General features: G+C 41.4%; 1 protein-coding gene across 1 annotated transcript in view; it reads left to right on the top strand.

Annotated features, from left to right (window-relative positions):
* Positions 1 to 25,967, top strand: part of neb (nebulin) — a 58,295-nt gene extending 32,328 nt beyond the window's left edge. Inside the window, exons 88-140 of the mRNA XM_070915276.1 lie at positions 20 to 133; positions 322 to 519; positions 758 to 862; positions 1,026 to 1,130; positions 1,249 to 1,356; positions 1,950 to 2,057; positions 2,160 to 2,267; positions 2,395 to 2,499; positions 2,619 to 2,723; positions 2,815 to 2,913; positions 3,034 to 3,138; positions 3,288 to 3,392; positions 3,488 to 3,592; positions 3,859 to 3,963; positions 4,334 to 4,438; positions 4,563 to 4,667; positions 4,805 to 4,909; positions 5,107 to 5,211; positions 6,246 to 6,350; positions 7,590 to 7,691; positions 7,826 to 7,933; positions 8,045 to 8,149; positions 8,247 to 8,351; positions 8,452 to 8,556; positions 8,682 to 8,786; positions 8,907 to 9,017; positions 9,120 to 9,230; positions 9,399 to 9,500; positions 9,913 to 10,017; positions 10,539 to 10,628; positions 12,140 to 12,253; positions 12,450 to 12,554; positions 13,185 to 13,289; positions 13,874 to 13,978; positions 14,861 to 14,971; positions 15,727 to 15,837; positions 16,647 to 16,760; positions 16,893 to 16,997; positions 17,124 to 17,228; positions 17,603 to 17,707; positions 18,145 to 18,237; positions 19,118 to 19,210; positions 19,581 to 19,673; positions 20,686 to 20,778; positions 21,131 to 21,223; positions 21,617 to 21,709; positions 22,438 to 22,530; positions 22,996 to 23,103; positions 23,295 to 23,481; positions 23,781 to 23,873; positions 24,250 to 24,390; positions 24,536 to 24,639; positions 25,100 to 25,967. Coding sequence (XP_070771377.1) covers positions 20 to 133; positions 322 to 519; positions 758 to 862; positions 1,026 to 1,130; positions 1,249 to 1,356; positions 1,950 to 2,057; positions 2,160 to 2,267; positions 2,395 to 2,499; positions 2,619 to 2,723; positions 2,815 to 2,913; positions 3,034 to 3,138; positions 3,288 to 3,392; positions 3,488 to 3,592; positions 3,859 to 3,963; positions 4,334 to 4,438; positions 4,563 to 4,667; positions 4,805 to 4,909; positions 5,107 to 5,211; positions 6,246 to 6,350; positions 7,590 to 7,691; positions 7,826 to 7,933; positions 8,045 to 8,149; positions 8,247 to 8,351; positions 8,452 to 8,556; positions 8,682 to 8,786; positions 8,907 to 9,017; positions 9,120 to 9,230; positions 9,399 to 9,500; positions 9,913 to 10,017; positions 10,539 to 10,628; positions 12,140 to 12,253; positions 12,450 to 12,554; positions 13,185 to 13,289; positions 13,874 to 13,978; positions 14,861 to 14,971; positions 15,727 to 15,837; positions 16,647 to 16,760; positions 16,893 to 16,997; positions 17,124 to 17,228; positions 17,603 to 17,707; positions 18,145 to 18,237; positions 19,118 to 19,210; positions 19,581 to 19,673; positions 20,686 to 20,778; positions 21,131 to 21,223; positions 21,617 to 21,709; positions 22,438 to 22,530; positions 22,996 to 23,103; positions 23,295 to 23,481; positions 23,781 to 23,873; positions 24,250 to 24,390; positions 24,536 to 24,639; positions 25,100 to 25,273 — 5,787 coding nt within the window. The 3' untranslated portion in view covers positions 25,274 to 25,967. The remainder of the gene's footprint in view (positions 1 to 19; positions 134 to 321; positions 520 to 757; positions 863 to 1,025; positions 1,131 to 1,248; positions 1,357 to 1,949; positions 2,058 to 2,159; positions 2,268 to 2,394; positions 2,500 to 2,618; positions 2,724 to 2,814; positions 2,914 to 3,033; positions 3,139 to 3,287; positions 3,393 to 3,487; positions 3,593 to 3,858; positions 3,964 to 4,333; positions 4,439 to 4,562; positions 4,668 to 4,804; positions 4,910 to 5,106; positions 5,212 to 6,245; positions 6,351 to 7,589; positions 7,692 to 7,825; positions 7,934 to 8,044; positions 8,150 to 8,246; positions 8,352 to 8,451; positions 8,557 to 8,681; positions 8,787 to 8,906; positions 9,018 to 9,119; positions 9,231 to 9,398; positions 9,501 to 9,912; positions 10,018 to 10,538; positions 10,629 to 12,139; positions 12,254 to 12,449; positions 12,555 to 13,184; positions 13,290 to 13,873; positions 13,979 to 14,860; positions 14,972 to 15,726; positions 15,838 to 16,646; positions 16,761 to 16,892; positions 16,998 to 17,123; positions 17,229 to 17,602; positions 17,708 to 18,144; positions 18,238 to 19,117; positions 19,211 to 19,580; positions 19,674 to 20,685; positions 20,779 to 21,130; positions 21,224 to 21,616; positions 21,710 to 22,437; positions 22,531 to 22,995; positions 23,104 to 23,294; positions 23,482 to 23,780; positions 23,874 to 24,249; positions 24,391 to 24,535; positions 24,640 to 25,099) is intronic.
* The last annotated feature ends 382 nt before the right edge of the window (positions 25,968 to 26,349 follow it).

Here is a 26,349-nt window from a genome sequence, read left to right as displayed (position 1 = left end):
AATCCTCTTGCCCCTTTAGGTGAAGTACAAGGAGGATTATGAGAAGTTCAAATCCCTCTACAGTCTGCCTAAGTCACTTGAGGACGATCCTGCCACCGCTCGCTGCGTCAAAGCTGGAAAGTTGATCCTAGATGTAAGTTAAATCTGTTGTGCCATTTCATCTTCCACATGTCTGCATTACTTTTAATGAGGAATACAGGAGCTGTAAAGTAAAATTAGCTCGGTTTTAACAAACAAGCAGCTAAATGTGTGCAACTGTGTAGCTTTTTGTGCATACATGATGCGAGAATTGAAAGAACCATCTGTTATGCATCTTTAAAGCGTCTGTACAAGGAGGACTATGAGAAGACCAAGGCCAAGAACCATATCCCACCAGACATGCTGGAGATCCTGTCTGCCCGCAACACCCAGTCCACCGTCAGCGGCATCAACTACCGCAAGTATCTGCATCAGTGGATGTGCCTCCCTGACATGCAGGTGTACGTCCAAGCACGCAAAGTCAACGAGCAGCTCAGTGACGTGAGTGGAAATTCAAGGAAACCTTATGGAGTGTTGTGAATAATAAAGAATTTCTCTTTTATTTTAATCAATAATAGTAGGAACAAAAGGAAAGAAAGTGAAAACGATTTTGGAGCCTCAATATATATGTTTTTAATCCATATACTGTATGAAAAAGGGCCAGGTTTCAACCAATTGCAGTACAAGCACATCTGCCAAAGTCACTTAACTTGTGTCTTTTGTTGTGTGCTCTCCCCAGATCTTCTACAAGGATGACCTGAACTGGCTGAGGGGTATCGGCTGCTATGCCTGGGACACACCAGAGATCCTCCGTGTCAAACATGCTGGAGATCTTCAGAGTGAGGTTAGCACGCCTGATCTTACAACTTTCAGTTTCAGTTAGTTCTTTGGCGCATTTCAAACTTTCGTTATCTTCCCTTCCTGTAAATCCTCCATAGACTTTTCATACTACCTAGTGTTTAATCACAGGTGGTACTGATTGCCATGTCCTTGTGTTTTTACACCAGAACAAGTACAGATCCAAAGGTGTTGAGGCTTTCAAGGAATATTCGGTGGTGACGGACACCCCAGTGTATGAGACGGCCAAGCAGAATGCTCAGAACCTGAGCGATGTAAGTGACTCTTTAAATGTACTTAACAGTGTTGACTCATTACTTTCTATATTTCATTACGTAACAAAAAATCCTGATGTCACATCTCATCTCATCTTCTTTTCTTCTCTTTTTCCAGCTGCACTACCGCTATGATTACAACGCCAATATCAAGGGCACCACCACTGCTCCTGCTGTTACCATTGACACAGAGAGGGCACGCCTGGCTAACTACATCCAGAGTGATGTAAGATAATATTTCTTAATATTCAGTGTACTTATGTGGAAATCACTCTCCTATATATACAATATGTATACTGTAGGAATATATGTTTTTTAAATTCTGGATAGAAGAAGCAGCCTACACAATACACACTATATTGTTTATGCTATAATGAACAGTTATTTAAGATTCTGGACACATGAACAATCATCACATCACGACACAGGTGTAGTGTGTAGTGTACTTTAATTTTTGTAGCTCTTACAGCTGTGCTACACTGTATTTTTCATTTCATTGTGGGAATTTGTGTGGGTCCTACAGTATAGTGCAAATGGATTTCTTCATGAAGAACTGGCAGAAAGTAAACATAGTGCACTTCTTTAAGTTGCAAATAGGGAGTTATTTGAGTGACTGGCACAGCACTTGTCTTTGTTAAATAAAAAAAATGAAATTATAAATACTGAAATTGTTTCCTTTTAAGAGTTTACCTAGTTTTGAGGTTTTTACTTAATTTTGTTCAGTCAGTATGTGTGTTTCTCTGTATCTATTGGTATATATGGTATGTTTTTCATGCTAAAATGCATCCCGTCTCACCATGCTGTCTTGGCCTCTCCTAGAACTGGTACAAGGAGGCCAACAAGAACTCCATGCCCACTGGTTACTCCCTGCCCCACGACACCCCACTCATCAAGCAGGCTAAGATGAACAGCGTGGTCACCAGCAATGTAAGTACTGTCACTGTCTTGAATCATCAAGCAATTAAAACGTTTTGCTAATGTAGTTTTGATGTTACTGAATCATATACTTTTCTACTTTTATTTGGGTAGGTGAAGTACAAGGAGGCCTATGAGATGATGAAGGCTAAGGCCTACACTCTTCATCCAGAGGGTGTCAACTTCGTCAACGCAAGGAAGGCTAACAAGATCACCAACAATGTAAGATAACACACTTCTGCTATTGTTGACCCCAGACACATTGGTGTTGATGGAGATTTACATTACTACCATGTGACACTTTTACTGGATAAAACAATCTCATATGTTACCTTCTTCCCTTCCACAGCGTCTGTATCAGGAGACTTACCACAAGCAAAAGGACAAGATCCACACAACCTACGACACCCCTGATATCAGACAAGTCAAGATGAACCAGGAGCACCTCAGCGACGTATGGAACCATTGTCACACAATTTATGTCCTTCATGTGCCTATTTTTATTCATGTAGCTTGATGGAGTTGATTAGTATGTTCTATTCATGCCACTTTTTTGTTCCCTTCTCATTCTAGTTGTGCTACAGAGAGAAATACTACAACAGCAGAGGCCAGCTGATCTCTATGCCCATGACACCCCAGCTGATGCACTGCTACCATGTCAATGAGATCACCAGCGAGGTTTGAGGAAAAGAGTCATAAGTTTGACACACAACTTAACTTAAATGTATTTTGTTAGAAAATGTTTGTTAAAATCATTTTCTGTGTTTAGCTGAAATACAAAGAGGATCTGATGTGGCTGAGAGGCCTTGGCTGTTTCCTGTATGACACCCCAGAGATGGTCCACGTCCGCAACATCACCAAATTCAAGGTATGTGTTTCCTTTTGGATAGAATATCCCTTTATATTGGTATCATTCATTTTCATATCATAATCAACTTCCTGTGGTGGCATCACGATCATTTGTATGGCCTGTTTTTCACCTTTACAGACAAACTATCCAGTGGAGGCTAAGAAGAACCTTGCCAACTTCTCCGTGGTCCTGGACACACCAGAGTATAATCGTGTGACTGAGCTAAAGACCCACATGAGCAACGTGAGCCATTTTCCCCAAACACACTTCACTATCATACTATCACATTATAGTTGCTGAATTTTCAGATCTCCAAATAAAAGTAAATGCTTTTGCAGTTAAGTAGCTTGCAGTGTCTCCCGATGTTGACTTTTTCACTCCTCTATTTTCAGCTGATCTATAAAGCCGTTAGCAAGGAGGAAATGGCCAAGGTCACCACCACTGTGGACTCTGTGGACATCAAGAGAGCCAAATGGGCCCAGCAGCTGACCAACAAAGCAAGTTCATTTATGCCATCACCAATGTATTGTTTTACACAGATTTATTTTATTTTCCTGATAATCTGATCATCATTTTGTCTGTTTCTCTACAGTACCAGTACACAGATTTGGCTGCTAAGGAGAGAGCTCATTTCACTCCAGAATCTGAAACTCCAAGCTCATGCCTTGCTAGAAAAATGAAAGTGGTCTACAGTGAAGTAAGTCTTCCTCAGTTCTTCTTTATTTTGACATGGCTTTCCACGATTGTGCCTTCAAAACCTCTCACCTCCATAGAATTTAAATGAGAATATCTTAGTAGTGTTTGTGTTTTCATTCAGTTATTTTTTGTAGCTGGCTTACTGCTACAGAGTAGGAATTTCTGTACATGTTCTCAGTGAACTCAGTCATCAAAATTATTTAACAAGAATGATCTGTCTTCTGAAAAAAAATCCTGATGTGTTGCATGAATTATTTCTTCCCTTAGAATAAATACAAAGAACAGTATGAGAAGATGAAGCACAGATACACTGCCATTGCTGACACACCTCTCCTGATCCGTGCCAAGAAATCCTACCTCCAGTCCAGCGATGTGAGTATGCTCATTGGTTCAACCTTCCGTTTACCAGTAAACCTACGTTTGAATCTGAGGATATATAATGCCATTGTACTTTTATATATTATATATAGATATTAACTGGTCAGCAGTAGAATCTAAAACCTGTAATTAAACCTGTGTTACTGCACCTACTGCTACCAATTGAGCTGAGAATTTCATTGGCTAATAGAGATTTTTTAAATATTGTTTCATAAACTTTCAACTAAACCTCAAAATACTGTCTGTACAAATTACTGCAAAAATGTGGCATTTGCCTTTGAATAATAATGACTGAGAGAGAGAAGATGCTATATGTATTTGTGTTTGATGAACATGTGACACATTGTGTTCTTCATGTCTTCAGCTGCGTTACAAAGAGACCTTTGAGCTCTCCAAGGGCCACTACCGCACAGTCAAGGATGCTCTGGACATCACCTACCACCGCAGAGTCACTGATGACATCAGCGAGGTCAGCAATTGAAATTAACTGGTTGATTATTTGTTTTGAATATATTCATATATTTATATTTAGACTATGTTGACAAAGATTTTAAGATTCTTTTGATTTGAGCTCCTTCATCTCTCTTCCTCAGGTTAAATACAGGGAGAAGTACATTAACTCTCTGGGTACATGGAAGTCCATCCCCGACCGTCCTGAGTTCTTCTTCAGCAGAATTGTCAATGATAACGTCAGCAACGTGAGTACTGTTGACTTGCATTCCAAAATTATGCACCCAGTGTTGAAATATTTACCCATAGAAAGTAGAAGGGCATATAGTATCATTGACACACTATGTAACACTTAAATTAAATCCCTTTTTATGTCACTCTCTAGGTCAAATACAAGGAGGACCTGGATTGGCTGAAGGGTATTGGCTGCTTTGTGTGGGACACACCTGAGCTGGTGCAGGCTGAGAGGAACAAGAAGCTGTACAGCGAGGTGAAGGATCTATTTAAGTCATCATTGACCATTTGTAATGTCAATAACTTGATAAAATATATGTCTGTTTATTTCATACTATAGAAAATACCATGTACTTCTTATGATGTCTTAAATCCATATTAAAAGTATACTTTTTTATTGTATATTGTATTATTCTGCATGTTTCTAATAACAGTTTCATTTCTTGGTAACAGAGACTGTACAAATCCTCCTTTGAGAAGAACAGAGGCAACTTCAAGTATACCTCCGACACTCCGTTCTTCCAGGCTGCCAAGAGTGCCTCCATTCTCATCAACGATGTGAGTCCTTTCATTCTTTAACGTAATACAGTCGTTGAAAAAAGTATTTTTATAGCAAAATCATTATTATAATTATTTTGTTGAACCCATTTGTAAAATAGATACTTTAATCGTTAATCACATTTCTCTGTCTGTCTGTGCATCTCTATGGGATTCTCACTTTGGAGGTAAAAGTGAATTCATAGTATTATTTGATTATTGCCTCTATTGTTTATGACCTGCTCCTCCTCCTTTTTCTGTGTAACTATAATACCAGGTGTTTAGAATGTGCCCATTGTTCTTTATATCAACTTGTTGTGTGTCCTTTGTCCCCTGGAAAAGTCTCATCACATGACAGTGCGCATTGTTTTCTGGACATTTGTCTTTAACTACTTTCTGACATTCTGAGCAGAGGGTCTACAGAGCTAATTATGAGAAGACCAAGGATAAGTTCACCATAACTGCAGATGATCCTAGATACCAACTGGCCAGGGAGAACAGGAAGTTGAGCCAGGTAAACGCCCTGGTCGTGTTGTACGACCGGCCTGCCTCCTCTGCTGCTACCTCCAGCCCGGTCCTCCAGACCTCTGTCACTGGTGCATGAGGTCGTCGACAGACCTGCCGGTGGTCGTCGTCGTCGCATGATAGTCCTTCCAACACGATACATTTCTCTCCCTGTCCGTATCAGTCTCTGCTCGTTCTCTTTCTTTCTTTTCGTCCCACACAGGTTATTGTAAACAGTGCCACTCAAATAGAAGCTGGAACGCTATCTTGAGTGAGCGGGACTCTCCTTTATCTGTGCCATCAGAGAGACAGTTTGATCGCTCATTTACAAATTATGCTTGTTCATGAAACAATCCATTAGAAAACTTACTGAAGCACTACTGAAGATGATGATTTCTGTCACTCTGAAGGTACAGATGAGGACAAACAGCTCCTTCGTCACACGTGGATCTCTGGAGTACTTCTCCAGTCCTCCCAGTGTTACTGCTGTTTTTCATGTGTCCTCAACTATGGCATGCTGTGTGTGTGTATGTCGTTGTGTGTGTGGACAGGCATTATATAAATCCAGAGCAAAGGATCTGCTAAAGAGTGGCTGCAATGAGCTACTCCGCCCTGACATCCTCACAGCCCTTTACCAGTCCACTATGAGCAGTAAGGTAAACAGCCACAGAGCAGTGAACCACGGTAACTCTGATCCCTGTCCAGAAACAAGCAGAAAATAAACTCACAGTCATAGATGAAAGTCACCAGGTTACTGTGTTGCTCCCTGCTGTTTCTGGACAAGGTCTTATCACATCCTGTAAAAAACCCATTCCCTCCAGTCAACCCATGTTAATTCCTAAATCGGTTTTAACTTCCACACATTCCATCCTTATCCTTCATGCTCTAATCCCTCCATCACCTATCCACTTTTCTTTATGCCTCATTGATTACAGAACCTTTGTCTCATCTTAAATGCAGTGCAGTAGTTGCCCAACAGCAGACAGACAGTCAGAATGTGTTGGAAATGTAGCAAATTGCAGCATTACAGACTGAAGCGTCTGAAGAGACGGAGGATATAATGCATCTATACATTAGTCACCTGTTATACAGTTTGACATTTTGCTTTCTTCCCATATGTTTTTCTTTTTTGATACTACTAAAATGCTGTGATAAAGCGAGACATTTCTGAGTGACTCTGACTGTCACTGTCTTCTCTTGAGTAAACACCATCTTTATTGAAGCCCCTCTATATATATCAGCCTCCGATTCAGTGAGCAATAGCATAAGATGGACTGCTGGTCACCGTGAGCTACGTGGGCACTGCAGACTGTCATAACTGAATAGTGGTAACACGTGTCCTCGTCTTCATTTTCACCTGGAAAATAACTCCCTCTATGCTTGTGCATGTTTCATAAAGCATGTTTTTATATATTCATGCATGGCACCACTTCACTCATTAGACATATTGTATTATTTTTAGTCAGTGAAAGGTTACATAATCCATGTTAGTCAACTGTTTCTGACTTTGCTCTTTTACTATCAGAGGACTGTCCAAGAACAATAAGAACAATAAATGAAAAACAAAAGAATGTAATTGTTTTTACACCTTAGCTTTATTATGTAATAAAAAAAAGTGATTGTTTCAAGTTTAATACTGAAAAGTAACTTCTTGTCAATCACTGTCTCTCTTACTTAAATTGTCTGAATTGTCTTTTTAAGAGCACTCCAACATCTGTTTTCAGGAATTCATTCACCCCTTTTCTTGGGCAGTTCGTATCTTTACTTTAGCTGCATAAATTAGAAGCAAGACAAGTTGTTAGAATACACATGAATAAAAGCAAATGATTGCAGTCGCAAATTGATCATGAGTGACACTAACTTTCTTGTGTTTACACATTATCGTCCTCCATCAGTGGAGGTACAGGGAGCAGTATGAACGGGCCAAGGACAAGTTCACCTCGGTTCTGGAGACTCCTGAGTATGAGGCTCACAAACGCAGCAAGAAAATCAGCGATGTAAGTTTTTCATTTTGATTTGTTTTTGTTCAGTGGGTTGAATGTTTTAAGTATTAAAAAGTGCTCAATGATTTTATTTATGTTTTGGTGTCTTTTGAATTGCTCCTGACTATGTGATGATGATTATTCCTCAGATCATCTACAAGATGGAGTACAACAAGACCAAGGCTAAGGGGTACACCTTGCCTTATGACACTCCACACCAGCAGCACATGAAGAAGGTCAAGGACATAACCAGCAATGTAAGTCCCACTCAGGCTGGCTGCCTTTTTACAGAGGCATAGGAAGCAGAGGAAGCCAAAATACGAAATACAGGTCTGTGTTTGATGATGTGTTTTTCATGCATCTTGCAGCTGAAGTATAGAGAAGTGTATGAGAAGAGCAAGGCCCAGATCAACATTGACCCTGAGGCTCATGATATTCGTGCTGCCAAGGAGGCCTACAAGAACATCACCAATGTAAGTATCTTTAGTGACAATATCAGGAAATATCACTTTCTGTTCATTACTGATTGAAGTTTAACTCGACATACCCACAATTTTCTTCCGTTTTCAGCTTGACTACAAGAAGAAATATGAAGCCACCAAGAACAAGTGGATCTGGACAACAGACAGACCCGACTTTGTCAACGCTGCCAAGAACTCCTTGCAACAGAGTGATGTGAGTTGGTGCTTCATCTTTATATGTGTGATTTTCATTTTTCATTTGAACAACATCCAACAGTGTTGGTCTAATTTTGCTCCCATTGTTTCACCCACAGGTTGAGTACAAGTACGACAAAGAGATGATGAAGGGCTGTGTGATACCTGTGGTTGATGACAAGCTCACCCTCCTGGCTATGAAAAATGCAGAAATGGCCAGCACTGTAAGTTTTTTCTCTTTCATGAAGTTAACTCACCGAAGGATCTTTTTTTAGTCATTTCAAACAACAAGACTACTTCCGCATTGAATGTTTAACAAACTAAAACTTTACTCGTTGCTTCCCTCCAGGTGAAGTACAAAGAGAAGTATGAAAAGACAAAGGGCCAATATGTGCCGGTCCAGGACACTCCTCAAATCCTCCATGCCAAGGCTGTGCGCACTCTGGCATCAGAGGTATCGTTCAGTAAAAAGTCAACCATTTTTTGTAACCTTAAGGATGTGGAGGTTAAGAAGACCTATTACACCAAATAGTGTTTTTCATGACTTTAACAAACAACACATTTTCATCCCCAGAGCAAATACAAGGAGGCCAGTAAGAAGGACATGCAGTCTGGCTCATTCACTACCCTGTCCGAGACTCGTGACACTGCCCACAGCAAGGAGATCAACAAGCTTGTCAGCGGGGTACAACTGTCTCTCATTTATTTTACAAAATGAACTCAGCCATCTCATAATCCTGGACTGTTTTTGTGCTGCTGGCCTTGACATTCCTCTCTCTCTTTACAGAAATTGTACAAAGCAAAGTTTGAGAAGGAAAAGGGCAAGTCAGTGTACAACCACATGATTGTTCCACCTGATGTTCAGCACGCCATGTCAGTGGCCAAGAATCAGAGCAGCGTGAGTCTCCAAAATTGTGCTAAAATAACATTGTATTGATTTTATTTGCAGCATACAAACTCCACGTTGGGATAGTTTCACGGCCTCTCGTATTTCTCTTTTGATGTGCTTGTCAGTTGTTGCTACACTGTTACTGTATTCTGTCTGCTCTTCTGCCCAAACCCACAGGTTTCCTACAAGAAGGATGCCAAAGCCAACCTACACTACACCTCTGTAGTCGACCGTCCTGACATTAAGAAGGCTACCCAGGCTGCCAGACTTATCAGTGAGGTAACTCAAACTCATAGGTTAAAGACTAAAACTTGTACACACCAAGGCAGAAATATGCAGAATCTTGTCAAGTGCACAAGCCTGATTTTCACTTCCACAGTTAACCATAAATAGATGTAGATAGATATAAACCTGTCCCACAGCTCAACTGCTCGCTGGATGTTATTAGACCTTTTAATGAGAAGAACGCCAAAGAAGAAGCGCAAATATGTCACATGGGCGTGATCCCCGAAAGGTCCACCACATGAAGGCACATTTTTCCCTAGAAAATGCTGTACCATACCAACACTGTTTGACTAAAAAACAACAATGATGTGAACTGTTTTTTTTTGTTGGTTCATCTTTGGTTCTAAGCCAAGACCACCACTGCAGTTTGTACATGGACCACTGATTCTGGTCTTGTCCCTATCAGGTCGGCTACCGTGACAAGGCCCGCGAGGAGGCCAGCCGTGGAGGTTCTCTGGTCCACCGCCCAGACATCGCTCTGGCCACTGAGGTGTCCAAGCTGACCAGCCAGGTACACCGAACCACATCAACCATCTGTCTCCTGAAGCCCCGAGCCAGTCATGCTGCTTTCCCACTGGTTCCCTACAGTTATCATCTCCTAGAAAATGTTTCCTTTATTTATTTTACATACAAGATGGCTGGAATCAGTCAGTGGAAGCCATATTACACCAGCAAAGGTCAGGTGTCTGTCATTGTCAGACCAGCTTCCATAAGCTAATATTTGCAGACTAGTATTGCTGTGGTAGATGCTTAGCAGCAGTCTTAACGATAGAACTAGCAGCTCTTCCATAGCGCTTCCTCTACCATCCTGCATTATAATCCATGCCTTAATCTGTCGTTGTGACTCCATAAAAATATTTACATGTTTAACTGCTCATATCATTGTACATGTCCCACCCCCATCCTTAAACCTACACTCCTCCGTCCTTCTATACTTTACCCTCCTTATTCCTCACCTCTTTCCTCTCCTCTCTCCTTCCATAATGTCCTAGCCTATGTGTTCTCATCCTTCCATCTCACTGCGCTTTGTAGGTGGAGGCCAAGCCCTCCCTCCATGGAGCAGCTTCCTATGATACCCCCCAGATGCGCCACATTAAGAAAATGAGTGCCGTGACTAGTGATGTAAGGAGGTTCATGCCCTGAAACCGAAGGGCTGCTTCTATATGTCTGTCTCCTCTGTCTTTCTGTTCCATTCTTATCGACCTATTGACTGACTGATTCGTTGATTTCTTATTTTACTGAGTCCTGGTTCTGGTTCACTGGGTCTTAAGCCATAAGCAACTTTTATAAAGGATTTGATTCAGATTATCAAATCCTTTATATACTTTATCAACAGTGATTAGTTTGATTTGGCTTACAAACCTGTGCAGTTAAGCATTGTGTGCATCCTCTGCTCTTTTGCTTGCCTGACAAGCTGTGGCTCATTCCTAAGCATAGACAAGTGTTGCATTACTGCATTTGCTGCACTGGTGCCAATACTGTATGTTAATGAATCTTTTATTTATTTTGTTCAACATGTTTGTAATTTTCCCACTTTTCTCCTGGGTCGCTGAATTCTAAAAGTGAACAAGCTTGACGTTTATATCCAGTAGTCAACAATGCTGAGGTTCTTGCTTTTTATCTGGATACTAGAGGGCAGTGTAGGCTAAGTTAACAGTGCAGATTAATTCATTATTACTGCTGGATTTACGTGGTTTTCTAAGACACTGTTTCAGGATATTGCTTTGTCTCACTTTCTCTGATCTGATCTGCAGATAAACAATCCAGACTCCCTCTGAAACACGACCACAATCGTACTGCCCTACTTCTTCCATATATACTTTATTATATATGATGTCCATGTTGCGTTTATGAGGATCACAGAACGCTGTATTAGGCTCTGTTCACGCTTGGCACTAAAATGCATCTTGTGTAGTCAAATCAGAGGCTGGTACCTTTAAGCACAGGTGTTAACATGCTATTGTTGATTCTGTGCGTCATAAGAGCTGCCTATCTATGTAGTGCAGGCTCTGTTTATATCTGCATAGTATCATTGATTTTATTGTCAATGCTTTTATTCTTAACATCTGTGCTTTCAACTATTGCCTGCCCGAGGACTACAGACACTGACCTAGTCAACTTAAACTTTAACAGCTCCAAAATATTGTAGTTTCTTCATAAGGTCAGGAACAAAATAATGACAACAATCACAGTTTAGCAGCAGTTTCCAACAGAGGAAATCATATAGGAGTTACAGATTTTCACTTGAAACTCATTTGAGATGCATTCTAATGTCTAAGACTTGTAAGACTAATTAGCACTATCACTGCTGAATGAAAAGGAGAACTGAATTGATGCATGTAAAAAAATCACTTTGAGAGGATACACAGTCTGACTACAGTTGTTCTTCTTGTATAACAAGGGATACAAACTACAGATGAGAAGCATACAGTACACAGCATGTCCAAAGCATTTACATAAAAGTATCTACAAGAAATCTGAGTTACTTGTCCCTTTTTATACACTATAGAAAAAGCATTATGTTGTCCTTTTAAATGTTTCCAGTTGGATGGAGTCTGTAAATATTCCACTGGTTTTTGTCCCCTCAGCAGTTCCCACTTACACTAACTCTCACATTTATCCCACCCCAATAGCTGAAGTACAAGGAGAAGTTTGACAAGGAGATGAAAGGAAAGAAACCACAGTATGACCTGAAGGAGAGTAAGATTTACAAGACTTTGAAGGACGCCAGCGCACTGGCTAGTGAGGTAGGTGCTCGCATAACCGGCATTGTTCCTTTTAACAACAAACAGCGACCTCATTCTGTCAACCACCTATGAAGTAGCCCAAATCTATTATAAAACACCATTAATAATCTGAGGTTAACCATATATAAGTTACAAAGATCACCAACTGTGAGATATGTTAATTTGTAATTACTGTGTCTGCGAACACCACCTGCAGGTTAAGTACAAGGGTGACCTGAAGAAGATCCACAAGCCTGTGACTGACATGGCTGAGTCTCTGTCCATGCAGCACAACCTGAGCACCAGCAAACTGTCCAGCAACGTAAGATATCATTGGCCCTTAACCCTCTCACATTACCACCCAGGAAGCTGCTGGGAGTCAGTCCAGTTTCAGTGCACCCTCTGCGGTTCATTGAAATGTGTCTGAACTCAGTGCTTCCGTCACCCCACGTACCACAGTAACAATCAACGTGCTGCAGATTATTGACCATCTCATGGGTTTATGCACTAAACTCTATCATCCAAACATCCATTATTCTGTCACCTCATCTGGTAGTGACCCTTACCCTTCTCACCCTTGACCTTTGACCTTCCCATACTATCACCTTCTATAACCTCTACTCCTTCACTCTTTCAGTTTGATTTATTTCCCCCAGTAGTTTGTACAAAACCAGTCTTTTATTAACTCCATGCCTTTCCGTTGATTCTACATAATTTTTCACACAATTTTCAACTGCCATTTTTCATTTCCACTTAATGTTTTGTCAGCATGTCATATTTTTTGACATTGCTGAGAGCTGTTTTCACAGTTATAATGTTACTATTTTTGTTTCTGTCATAAAATATGAGGCTTTTTTGTACTATGTAATGGATGGGAGTAAACTCCAGACAGACGCTCTTTTTCTCGTTTGCTGTACTGAGCTGTCTTACTTGACTGGGAATTCCCCCGTAGTACTGCTACAAGAAGAAATTTGAGGAGAGTAAGGGTCACTACCATATGATTCCTGACACACCAGAGCAGCTCCATCTCAAGGAGGCCTCTGAACTTCAGAGCAACGTAAGTGGTACAGACTCTGGGGGTCAATAAACACTCCACCCACTCGAACACACTGTGTGTATATGATATGTCTTCAGTTCTTGCAGTTACAGGCGGGGGTTGAATGAATTTGTTTATAATTTAAGTTGAGGACAACATAACAGCTTTGGGTGGTAACTCTGGTACAATACATCAAATGGTGACATTTATGTATGATATTGTACATTTGTACAGCTATAAGTTTCCATTAATGCCCATACAATATAAGAATCAATTATTAAACTATTGAAACAGTTGTGTAATCCATCACAGTGAACATTTATACATTGTTATTATGAGATAAGGCAGTGCAGGCTTTTCAAATCTATCTGCATTCACGTCAGCATTGGCACATTACAGTATTTTAACTGTAATTGAACATTTACCAATGCAGTCTCGATGCTTGCTGTGATTGATTACACAACTTAAACACCTCTTACAGTTTTTCTATTTGATTTTCCTACCATACTGAAATGAATGGAAACCACTATATAATGTACTTGCATGATATTTTTTCAAACTGTCTGTTGAAAGCAGTTGACATCATATGTGTGTGGGCTGTTCAGGTGAAATACAAGGAGAAGTATGAGAAGGACAAGGGCAAGGCCATGCTGGACTTTGAGACCCCCACATATGTGACTGCTAAGGAGGCCCAGCACATGCAGAGCCAGGTAAATACCCTGTCCGTCTCCTCTGTGTTTAAAATAGCCACAAATACAATACACTTTGTATTATAAGCCTGTCTCTCAGGCTGAAGACTCTTCGGTGCTTGCTCTGTGTTAACCTGTATTGTAATGCCTCTTGTTATATATTGATATGCTTCAGCTTGTTGGATGTCCAGGTATTGTTTATATCGGACTTACAGAATGTTTCTGAAGTTTGGAAAGACCTTTTACAGTGCCTTTAATGCCAGTTTATTCAATCAAGACTGTGTGTTGGTGCTTATTAGTTACAATATCTTGTGATTTGTTTGTTGCTTTCATTTTTTTGACAATTCAGATCACAATGAATTATCACTCCCACTGTTAGTCCTTCACCATTTCCTACTCTTAACTAGCTTTGCTTGATAAAAAAAAAACTGGGAGAAGGCAGTGTAAAATGTGTTAAAATTAAACTTACCCAACACATATATCTATTGTTGCTTCCTAATACTGTGTATATTATAAGTTCAGACAGCTTAATCTCTCTCGTGATGGGATGGCAACGGTAAAGTATATTTGTCTAGTTTGTCTCAGTCTGTGAACATTTCAATGGAGCCTGAATTATATATTGTTTGATTGTAGTCATTTAATACACTTAGTTTGATTATCATTATTCCTGTGACAAACTCCAGACTCCAAACATTAGAGTTGCTTCCTCACTCCTACACTTCACAAATGCACTCGTACACATTGCACAAATACTCACATTTAAAGACTGCGGATACAGGACTTGGTGTCATTATAAGGAGAATGGTGCACACCAGGATGAGGTAACTGCATTGTGAACCAGCACTGCTTGCATGTGGTTATCTGAGCTCTGTCTGTCCCCTGTTTTATCTTTGCGGCCAATAGAAAGACTATAAGAAGGACTTTGAGGAGCACATGAGGGGCAAGAACCTCTCAGGCTTGGAGGTCACCCCTTCCATGTTACATGTCAGACACGCCACCAAAATAGCCAGTGAGGTAACTAAAGGATAATTTTTCCCCGACAACCTCCCCTATTTACCTCACCCATGTTTCATAATCATACTAAGACTACATCACAACCACGGTCCCTCTTTCTTTTCACCACTTTTTTTTTAATCCCTCAAGTGTTTCCTTCTTTCTTGACTTCTTATAGGTCCACCCATGCAGTTAAAGTTTAGTTTTTCTTTGCATGACTCACTACCCACCTATAAACTATTAATAATGCAACATTCATCCATCTCCTCCCTATCTATTGTGTGACTTGTAGTGGAGTAGTTAGTATTGTTTTTTTGGATCCACTGATATCTTGGACTCATAATTTCACCATCAGGAGACCAACAGGTTAATGTTAAATAGTCTGCATGCATGCATGCATGCAGTAATTTGAATGACCCACAATGTTTTTAAGGTGAAATGCTGACTTGAACAGTTTCGTTGTTGTTGTTGTTTTTGCTGTTTTTGTTTCTGATAAAACGTGGTTCTCCTTGTCTTTTATGAGGATTCTTGCCAAAGTCACCAACATCTCCACTCTCTCTGTGGCAATATAACATGTAATGTAATATAATGATTTGATAGACCTAATAGACCTGTCACTGCTTAAGATTCTTATTTTCGTGGGAGGATTGGTGACTTTGAGCTCAAAGGGCAAGCAACAGAGCTTTCCCTCTGTACTGTCTGTGTCTGTATGCCTTGGCCTGGCCTGCCTGTGTTGCCCTTCTCTGCAGTCTCTCTGTTCCTCTTCCGTCCTGTAGAGAGAGTACAGGAGGGATCTAGAAGAGGGAGTGAAGGGTAAAGGGCTAACTGTACTGGAGGAAACTCCGGAGCTTTTGAGAGCAAGGAATGCCACTCAAATCCTGTGCGAGGTACGCCTGACTGAGAGGTGATGGAAACAGCATCACGCTCTCAACCGAGTGCCTTCCCACAATCCCGCTCTTGGTGCATCGTCTGCTGAATCCTGTCCCCTTAACTAAGCTTCATCGTCACACTAAAAGGGCGACTGCTGAGTTTTGACTCTTACTCTTGTCCCTGCTTTATGACACCACTAATTTTCCAGCACTCTTCTTTCTCTGATGTCTATAAAATGTTCTCATGAGCATAACTTGACCTTCACCCTATTGGATTTTCCCTTGATTTTCTTTTACACGTCATTCTTTTATGTCTGATAAATATTCCAAAAATCCACCTCAAATGTGCTGAATAAACTATTCTTTAGTTTATAGTTCACTTGTTTACATTACAGCTCATGTAGACAGGCAGCTTTGCTATGGCCAAGATAGAAAGCCGTGATTGTAGATCAATTTAATTTAGATTCATTGACTTGTCAAGATATGACCTGGGTGCTTTTGAGGTTGATTTTTGGAGTTCACGATAGACGTAGCACTGTAAAGCAATTGACTCGAAGAGAAAACATAGGTTTGTTGAAAATGACTAATTGTGCTTTAACACACTGTCCTTCACACACAATCTGCTGCACAATTACCATGTTGTCCTAAATCCTAATTTCTTCTCAGCTTCATTCACCATTCCCCTAGGTGTTTTGGTTTTGCAGCCCCCGCACCACCCCCCTGATATGAATGAGTAGAAATCCTGTTATTTATAGTAATCTGCCAGTCATGTCTGCTTTTATCAAGTGCAGTGCTTTCATGCGCTTCATCACCTGTAATGTTTACAGAGAGAGTACAAGAAGGCGCTGGAGCTGGAGATCAAGGGCAAGGGAATGTTGGCTTTGGCTACGGACACCCCAGACTTCATGAGGGCCAGGAACGCTACTGACATCCTCAGTCAGGTCTGAATCATGTTGTGTTTTCATATTGTTTGCTCTGAGCTGCACTCAGGAGCAGTTCTAGTATGTTTTTGTCTGTGCTTTTGGTTGCATTTATAGTCAAAATCTGTGATGTCTTTCATGTCTGTTCCTTAGACTAAGTACAAGCAGACCGCTGAGATGGACAGGGCCAGCTACACAACTGTCATCGACACCCCAGACATCATCCATGCTCAGCAGATGAGGAACATTGTCAGCCAGGTAGATTACCAAATTAAAAGAAATACCTCCTTCTAGGCTGCTTACCTGTAGATCTGGAGACATCTCAAAACAATTAACTGAGGAGTCCTGAAATAAATTCTTGCTTTTTGTGTTGTTGTCCAATAGAAAAAGTACAGAGAAGAAGCTGAGAAGACCATGTCTCACTACGTACCAGTCCTGGACACTCCGGAGATGCAGAGAGTCCGTGAGAACCAGAAGAACTTCAGCACTGTAAGTTATACATGTATATGATGAATTATGCTGGTTCTTACTAGATGTCTTTGACCATTGTATGAAGTCAGAGCTTCTTCTAGTGTCTGGTGGCTCTGTGTATGTCTGCATGTCTGCTGTAAAGTATTATCTTCAACACTTTATACTTTTGTACTGTTAGCGGAATGACTTTTGTACGGTGTTCTCTAATTTAATTGAATACTCAAAGCAATATTTACTCGAGCGTATAAGTGAAAATAGCTGTCAAGCTAATCCTGAGCAGAAACTATGGTACATTTCTAAGGAACAAGTCGTTTCTCTTCTGGCTTCTTTTTTATTTTACCTCTTTATCATGGTGAAACATTTTAACTGCACTTTTGTTTTTCTCCCTGTAGCTTCAATACCAGATTGACCTTAAAAACATAAAGGGCAAAGTGTCTTCTGTAAAGGATACTCCTGAAATGCTTCGTGTTAAAGAGAATACAAAGAATTTCAGCTTGGTATCTACTCCATAATCAGTTTTTCTTAATGGTTTCTAATAACATGTTGTTTCTTTTAATCAACTTTTTTTTTTCTTGATTTTTTTTAACTTTCTTTCTCATATTTAACAATCCCTGATATGCAGCCCTTATTTCTTTGGACCAAAATATGCAGCATTTTAATTCACGCAACTAACCCTTGACAATTTGTTCTATAGAGTAACATTTATACTAGTTAGTGCAGAGCTTGTGTGTTGTTAGATACTTTGTTCATCATGTTGTTGTGGAAGTGTCCCTTTAAATGTTGATTTATGTGTTTGTTTCATTCAGTGTGTTTTTATTGATGTGTGCCCGACACAGCTAGATCAGGTTTAGTTTGGAAATAAAATCCAGCACCTAGTCCTCATTATCCAAGAGTTAAAATCCAGTTGCTGCTTTCATCCCTCGTCCATGTAAAGATTCAGTACAAAGAGGATTTGGGAGGAGGAACAGCCTTGCCCAAGACCCCGGAGATGGAGAGAGTTAAACGCAACCAGCAGAACATTAGCACGGTACTCCACAGAGTGACCCTGCCCTCCTTCATCTGCTCCTCAACCAGTCCTCCCTCCATACTTATCTAGTGCCTACTTGACATGTAATGCCAGATTTTCCATGCCATTATTTTACTTTTTAGTTTATTCAAATATTTTTGACTAATTATAGATTTTGCGGAGCCCCCAAATGCCCCAAATGTTTTGTTAACTTGTGGAAACACATAGATGTAGATACTTGATGAGATGTAATTGTTTGTTTTCACAATACACTAAATGGCCAAAGGTATGTGGACACCCCTGCCAGGTCCATAAAGAAATGGTTTTCCCAGTTTGGTGTGGAAGAACTTGACTGGCCTGCACAGAGCCCTGACCTCAGCTCCATCCAACACCTCTGGGATGAACTGGAACGCTGACTGGGAGTCAGGCCTTATCACCCAACATCAGTGAGGGTCCTGAATGGGAGCAAACCCATGCAGCCAAAAGAGTGGAGCAGCATATTAATGCCACAGGTGTTGAAATGACATGTTCAACAATCATCTGGGTGTCCACATACGTTTGGCAATATGGTGTTTATGGCTCTTGTTTCCACTATTGGGACTTTGAGGGCTCTGTAGGATTTTTCTTTCTCATGATAATTCATTGCATCTAAACCCTGAAGTAATAAACTAAATGAAGGATCATCCATTTTAAAGCAGAACGTGCATATTTCACAACCTTACTTATTGCCAACGTACCCAACTACCACTGAAATATGTGAAAATCAGTATAAGTGACAACGTGATATTGTCAGTGTATGCTGTTGTTATGGACGGATGGACATGTCTGTGTCTCCAGTACATACTGTGCTGTTGTTTGTCCCTGTCTTACTCTGTACCTGTGTAACTTGTGTAATGGGCAGATACAGTACAAGGACTCTGTGGGTCAAGGCACAGCCATACCAGATCTCCCTGAGGTGAAGCGGGTCCGAGAAACCCAGAAGAATATCAGCTTGGTAGAGGATAAGGACCCTTATCTTATCCCCTAATAATCATAACGCCCTCTGACCACTCCTACTTGTCTAAAAGTCTAGAAAACTTGACCTCCCATGTTTTTAGTTCTGGTTTTCCCTCCTCCATCCTAACTAAGTTTCATAAATCACGCCCCTTTTACCAGCCTTAGTTGATGACTTGGGTTTTGAATCCACATTTCCACAAAACCATAATTTCCCCCCTTTTTTCCCCCTAAATTAGCTACATTTCCCTGGATTTCTTTTATTTTAATTCCTTATTTTTGGCATTTCCTTCTCTCCTAAATTGAAAACTAATCTGCCTTTGAGTGTGTTACCACCATATTTGACTTTTTTTGTGCTGTCTCATTCAAAGCTTCAGTACAAAGCAGAAGTGGGACAAGGCACGTCAGTATCAGAGACCCCAGAGATGGAGAGAGTTAAACGCAACCAGCAGAACATTAGCACGGTACTCCACAGAGTGACCCTGCCCTCCTTCATCTGCTCCTCATATCTACCTTCCCTCCATATTCCCTCCTTATCTAGTGTCCGAAAATATAACCAGACCCTACTTGACATGTAATCTCCTCAAATGGCCATTTTCAATCCAAGTTTTTATGGAGATTTTTTCCATGCTTATTATTTTACTTTTTTGTTTTTTCTTCTTTTGTTTTTTTACTAATTACAAGATTTTACGGAGGCCCCAAATGTTTTTTTTTTGTTAACTCGTGGAAAAACATAGATGTAGAAACGTCTTTGCACAACTTGATTTCTGCAAGACAAAAGCTTGTTTTCACAATACACTAAATGGCCAAATGTATGTGGACACCCCTGCCAGCTCCTGAAAGAAATGGTTTTCCCATTTTAGTGTGGAAGAACTTGACTGGCCTGCACAGAGCCTTAACCTCAACCCCATCCAACACCTTTGGGATGAACTGGAACGCCGACTGGGAGTCTGGCCTTATCACCCAACATCAGTGTTGGACCTCAGTAATGCTCTTGTGGCAGAATGGGAGCAAATCCCTGCGGCCAAAAAGAGTGGAGGCTGGTATAGTAGCATATTAATGCCCCTGGTGTTGAAATGACCTGTTCAACAATGTATGCATGTAATATTTGTCCACATACTTTTGGCAATACGGTGTTTATGGCTCTTGTTTCCACTATTGGGACTTTGAGGGCTCTGTAGGATTTTTCTTTCTCATGATAATTCATTGCATCTAAACCCTGAAGTAATAAACTAAATGAAGGATCATCCATTTTAAAGCAGAACGTGCATATTTCACAACCTTACTTATTGCCAACGTACCCAACTACCACTGAAATATGTGAAAATCAGTATAAGTGACAACATGTTATTGTCAGTTGTTCCACAGTGTATGCTGTTGTTATGGACGGATGGACATGTCTGTGTCTCCAGTACATACTGTGCTGTTGTTTGTCCCTGTCTTACTCTGTACCTGTGTAACTTGTGTAATGGGCAGATACAGTACAAGGACTCTGTTGGTCAAGGCACAGCCATACCAGATCTCCCTGAGGTGAAGCGGGTCCGAGAAACCCAGAAGAATATCAGCTTGGTAGAGGATAAGGACCCTTATCTTATCCCCTAATAATCATAACGCCCTCTGACCACTCCTACTTGTCTAAAAGTCTAGAAAACTTGACCTCCCATGTTTTTAGTTCTGGTTTTCCCTCCTCCATCCTAACTAAGTTTCATAAATCACGCCCCTTTTACCAGCCTTAGTTGATGACTTGATTTTAAATTCACATTTCCACAAAACCATAATTTCCCCCCTTTTTTCTCCTAAATGAGCTGCACTTCCCTGGATTTTTTTTAATTTTAATTTCCATCTCTCCTAAATTCCAAACTAATCTGCCTTTGAGTGTGATACCACCCTTATTTGAGTTTCTGTGCTGTCTCATTCAAAGCTTCAATATAAAGCAGAAGTGGGACAAGGCACGTCAGTATCAGAGACCCCAGAGATGGAGAGAGTTAAACGCAACCAGCAGAACATTAGCACGGTACTCCACAGAGTGACCCTGTAACCTCTTGTGCAGTACATTAATTTGCCTCCATCCGCTCCTCTACCTCAGTCTTCATCTCCCTCAAACACACTGTCATGAGCCTTCACCACTCGTTTAGTGGTGTTACGTTAACTGTTATGCTTGTCACATCAAACCCACCATGCAGATATAACACCGATGAGACTTGTGGGGTCAGCTAAACCCCACTGTGTCTCTAACATAACCTGCTTCTTCATTTCTCAGGAAAAAAAGCGTGTTTAATTCCATGTCTGCTGTGAGTTTTTGGTGCTGTGCTGTGTCTCTGTCTGTCCTACAATTGTCTCTGATTGACCTGCTCTTTACTTTTTCCTCCACTTTCTCTGCCTGAAACCCCAACCGTCTGTTGGGTAGATAAAATACAAGGACTCTTTGGGTCGAGGCACAGCTATATCGGACCTCCCTGAGGTGAAGCGGGTCAAACAAACCCAGAAGCACATCAGCTCGGTAGTGGAACAAAAACAAAACCTTGTGTGCTCCTAACTGTTGAGAGTGGACAGTAGTGCCCATCCATAATTCCCATCATAAGCCCATTCGCTACTCCCCCTCCCCCTCCCCTTCCCCCCTGCCATCATCTCACACTCTCATCACCTCTTGCTCATCTCATCCATCCTCATCCAAGGCACAGACGGCAGTTTCCTGAGCTCCAGCCCTGCCATCATTTCTTTTTTTTCTCTCTCTTTTCTCCTTTTACTCCTTCAAGTCATCTTTAATCTTCAACCATCAAACCCCTCCCCTCATCTACAGTATTTTTTCTAACCCGCAGTCCAGCTTTTGTGTCACATGAAGCCGCTGCGTGCCGCTAAATTAATTTCCACTTCACAGCAAATGACAAGCTAAATCTCCTGCTGAAGCGTGAGGAGTGTGTTTGTTTCTACAACAGAGAATCCTGGCTGTTTGACCGGAGCTGCCAGGATGAGTCACTCTATAGGACAAATTTCTCAGACACTGCTTAAATATATTCCAAAAGCAACAAATATCACATCTTCTAAAAGCAATCCCTTCTCTGAGATTAATTAATCTTGGAAATTTCCTGAAAACGGCTTTGTCTGTATCTTCTCTCTAAGAGTTTGGGGTTAATCCAAGTCTATGAAACCGGTCCTATAGGTGTGTGGTCTGTGTACGGTTCAGAGTGTCTGATTGGCCCCCTGGGGCACTGTGCTTCTGTCCTGTAGGTGTTGTATAAAGACAGTTCAGCCAAGGGAACTCCTGTGGTGTTTACTCCAGAGATGGAGCGAGTCAAAAGGAACCAAGAAAACATTAGCTCGGTACCTTCAGAACCACTGCAAGAACATATTCTATTCAAGAAATGTTCTTCAAATGTTAACCATTTCTAACTGACTTGTCTCCCGGCACTAGTTAATTGTATTAATTCTCCCCACTGCACTCTCTCTTTAAATGGTGTTTAATACCACCAGCTGTGGTGTATCTGTGCACATCATCACCTCTAACCTCTCCTGTTGTTGAAACTACTCCACTTCATCTTGCTCCCCTGCCGTCCCCCCACTGAAGGCTGGGACGTAGTCTTGTTTGATTTAATACTTCAACCTCTAAATAAAAATCTCCCTGCTAATTCATTCGTCTGAAATCCCAGTAATGCCAGCAGCTGTGTGTGTCCTCCGCATTTAGTCTCCTTGCCCCACCCTTTGTGCTGTTGATGCTAACGGCTGCTGTGTGACGGCTTCAGGCTTGATACGTTTCAGACGCTCACCGCGTGTCCTCTGTTCCACCAGGTGCTGTACTCTGACAGTTTCCGTAAGCAGGTCCAGGGCAAGGCCGCCTTCGTCCTGGACACACCTGAGATGAGGCGCGTCAGGGAGACCCAGCGCATCATTTCTGGCGTAAGATTTTGTGGCTGTTTTGTTTAATTGTGTTTGTACAACTTTTATTTCTACCCCAGGTGGTTTATTTTGCCACCACTTCTCTACTGTTATTCTAACAACCAGCGATGTGGTAGTCCCTCTTAAAGCCTGAGTAATTTCCTACAACAGCTGGGCACTGTGATGTATAAACTGTGATCGGTGCTTTCCAGGTGAGATACCACGAGGACTTTGAGAAGAGCAAGGGCAGCTTCACCCCCACCACCTCTGACCCGGTGACAGAGCGCGTGAAGAAGAACACCCAGGACTTTAGCGACATCAACTACCGTGGCATCCAGAGGCGCGTGGTGGAGATGGAGAGGAGACGTGCCATTGAGCATGACCAGGAGACCATCACTGGTATAGTTACAAGCATTTATTTTAGGTTTTTCTAGAAGGTCAGAGGTCAAACAGTCCAATTTCCAGATTCCTCAGACTTTCCTAACCATCTGGAGAAAGATTTCTACACGATGAAATAGATTTTTAACCAAGTTGCAACTCTGTTCCCTAATAGAGAATGGTAGATATCACCTTGCTTGATTTTAACAAACGTGAGCCAAACGTTAAAATGTTTATCTTTAGTTATATTTGTCTACATTATGTTCATTTCTACTTTATATTTCTAAACGCTGATCCGGTATTTGACTGTGTGTCCTCAGATCTGCGTGTGTGGCGCACAAACCCCGGCTCTGTGTTTGACTACGACCCTGCTGAGGACAACATCCAGTCCAGGAGTCTGCACATGATGTCAGGTGAGATGGATCACCTCATCTGTCTAAAGAAGTAGATGTCATTTTAGATGATTTAGTTTGTCCTTTGATGTTATCATCAAATTTCATGGTAATTTTCCCAAAGAGTTTGGCCTGAGGTTGGAGAATGAGCTCAGCATGCTTCAATTTGCCCATTACACTCTGACATTTAAATGAATACAAATAAATTAATAGAATCTGACCATTCATTTTTGAGTTACCCTGTCGTGGTCCAAAATATTGGTAAAATGTTAGGGCAGTTTCCACAAGTTTTTTCATGAGGAACAAGAACAAAATCCAGCTGAATCAAAAAAAAAAAGAATCATCCATATGTTTAATTAAACTGAACTCTATCTTACCTCTGACACTGTTCTGACAGTGCAAGCTCAGCGTCGCAGCAAGGAGCACTCCCGCTCCACCAGCGCCTTGAGCGGCATGGCTGACGAAAAGTCTGAGGTGTCCCAGGACGCTGACCACCACATGTCCCTCTACAGCAACGGCTTCATGGCCTCCTCTATCGGTAATGATCCAGAATCACCGCATCGAACTTATAACAATACAAATACAGTATATTGTATGATGTATCATATTGGCGTGTCAGTATATCTAACACCACAGGTCAAGTGATGAGACTGTCCCTCGTCTGTCGTTTCCCTTTTTCTCAGGCTACCAGCATGCTAAGACTGTGGAGGTGCAGCAGAGGTCATCATCAGTGGCCACCCAGCAGACCACAGTCTCCTCTGTCCCCTCACACCCCTCTACCACCGGGGTTAGTAACACACATTCACTTCACACACACTGCACAAGCCAGAATGGAAAGCTTAAAGAGTACAGTCCAGTGGTTCAACTTCTCACCTCACTGCAGAACTGAAGAACCCTGAAGAACCCTTTCTGACCACATCCATCAGTAACACCGGCTGTGGTCGAAACTTTCAGCCAGAGAGGGCAGCGAAACACAGATTTTCAGCCGGCCGTTAAATGATTCTTAAAAGTTACATTTTCTGTCTCAAAGTTGAAGCAGGGAACTTCATGTTGTCATACGTTGTGACTTGCACCACATGTTTTCTTGTGGCCTAAACCTTTAATGTCTTCACTATCTTTGTGTATCCAGATTATGAATTCGCTCCCGGCAGCATGACTCAACCTTATCCTTTAAACTCTCGCACCACCCTGGTGCACTTTCACACGCACTCAGACTCTGACTGACTCCTTTCCTTTATTCTCCGCAGAAAACCGTGCGTGCCATGTACGACTACGCTGCGGCCGACAGCGACGAGGTGTCCTTCAAGGATGGCGACGTCATCGTCAACGTGCAGTCCATTGACGAGGGGTGGATGTACGGCACCGTGCAGCGCACCGGCAAGACCGGCATGCTGCCAGCCAACTATGTTGAAGCAGTTTAAAGACAAAGCCCGCCCATCGTCCCTCCGGAGTGGGCGAGACGCATCCACGGGGCAAACCGATTGGTCTTCCTGTGTTCACAACTGAGGCTTTGTGCAATGCGTAGCTTTTAGTTTGTTGTAGCTCTCTAACTGTATTTTAATTGTGTTGTAATTCTCGTTGGTAAGTCTGTTTTCATTCATATGCTGCTGCCCCTGTTGCCTGTGGATGTGACGTAAGCATCATGACATGACACATATAAATATTTCTGATTATACATACTATGACTACTATGAATGACAGACTGTTTCAGAAGACTCACGAACATTAACGTCCTGGCCCATCATTTTGTAAATTTCAAAAAAAGATTTAATGTATGTAAAACACTTGTGGTCCGAGTTTGCACTGAGAAAGACTTTTCTCATGAAAACAATGGGCTCAAATAGTTCCAATTATGCCTCGAATGGAAATTCTACAGCGAGAAAAAGAAATGATTAAAGTGATGAAACTTATAAGGAGTCAGTTACCATCTACCTCCTCTAGGATGAAACCACTCCCGAAGAGTTGTACGAGACAAGCCTCAGTCTTCCCTCCTTTACACTGAAGGCTGGCCACAAGTAGAATGTGTGTTTTGTTTCTGACGATTATTTAGCTCCAGGGCTGAGGCGCGTCCTTTACCTTTAATCTGTAGCTAATAAAGCACACCAAGCTCCTGCAGCACTCCGCCTCCTCCTCTTCTTTCTGCATCTTCTTCTTCTGGACACTTCATTCACCGTTTCTCTCTCATTAGTCTTCATGGGGAAGCTGCTGAGTGGCATTTGCAGAATAATAACTGGATCAAATAAAAGAAGCCGCTAACAGTTACCCATAACCATAACACACAACATGAACATTTAGGATAATGACTTTAATTTGATTAGCAAGATAAATATTGTGTGGGGGATTTTACGCTGTGTCGGCGCCCTCTGGTGGACAATGACGTCATAAGTTTAAAATACTGGTATGATAAAGTTTAGCTGGGAGATTTACACTGCTGCTGTACACACTGCTGACCAGTGGTGAAAGAAGTATTCACATTATTTACTTAAGTAAAAGAAGT

This window comes from Enoplosus armatus, chromosome 11 (assembly GCF_043641665.1).
Source record: "Enoplosus armatus isolate fEnoArm2 chromosome 11, fEnoArm2.hap1, whole genome shotgun sequence".
NCBI classification, from domain to species: Eukaryota; Metazoa; Chordata; class Actinopteri; order Centrarchiformes; family Enoplosidae; genus Enoplosus; species Enoplosus armatus.
Note: the sequence above shows the minus strand (reverse complement) of the source record. Positions and strands in the feature narration are given on the sequence as shown.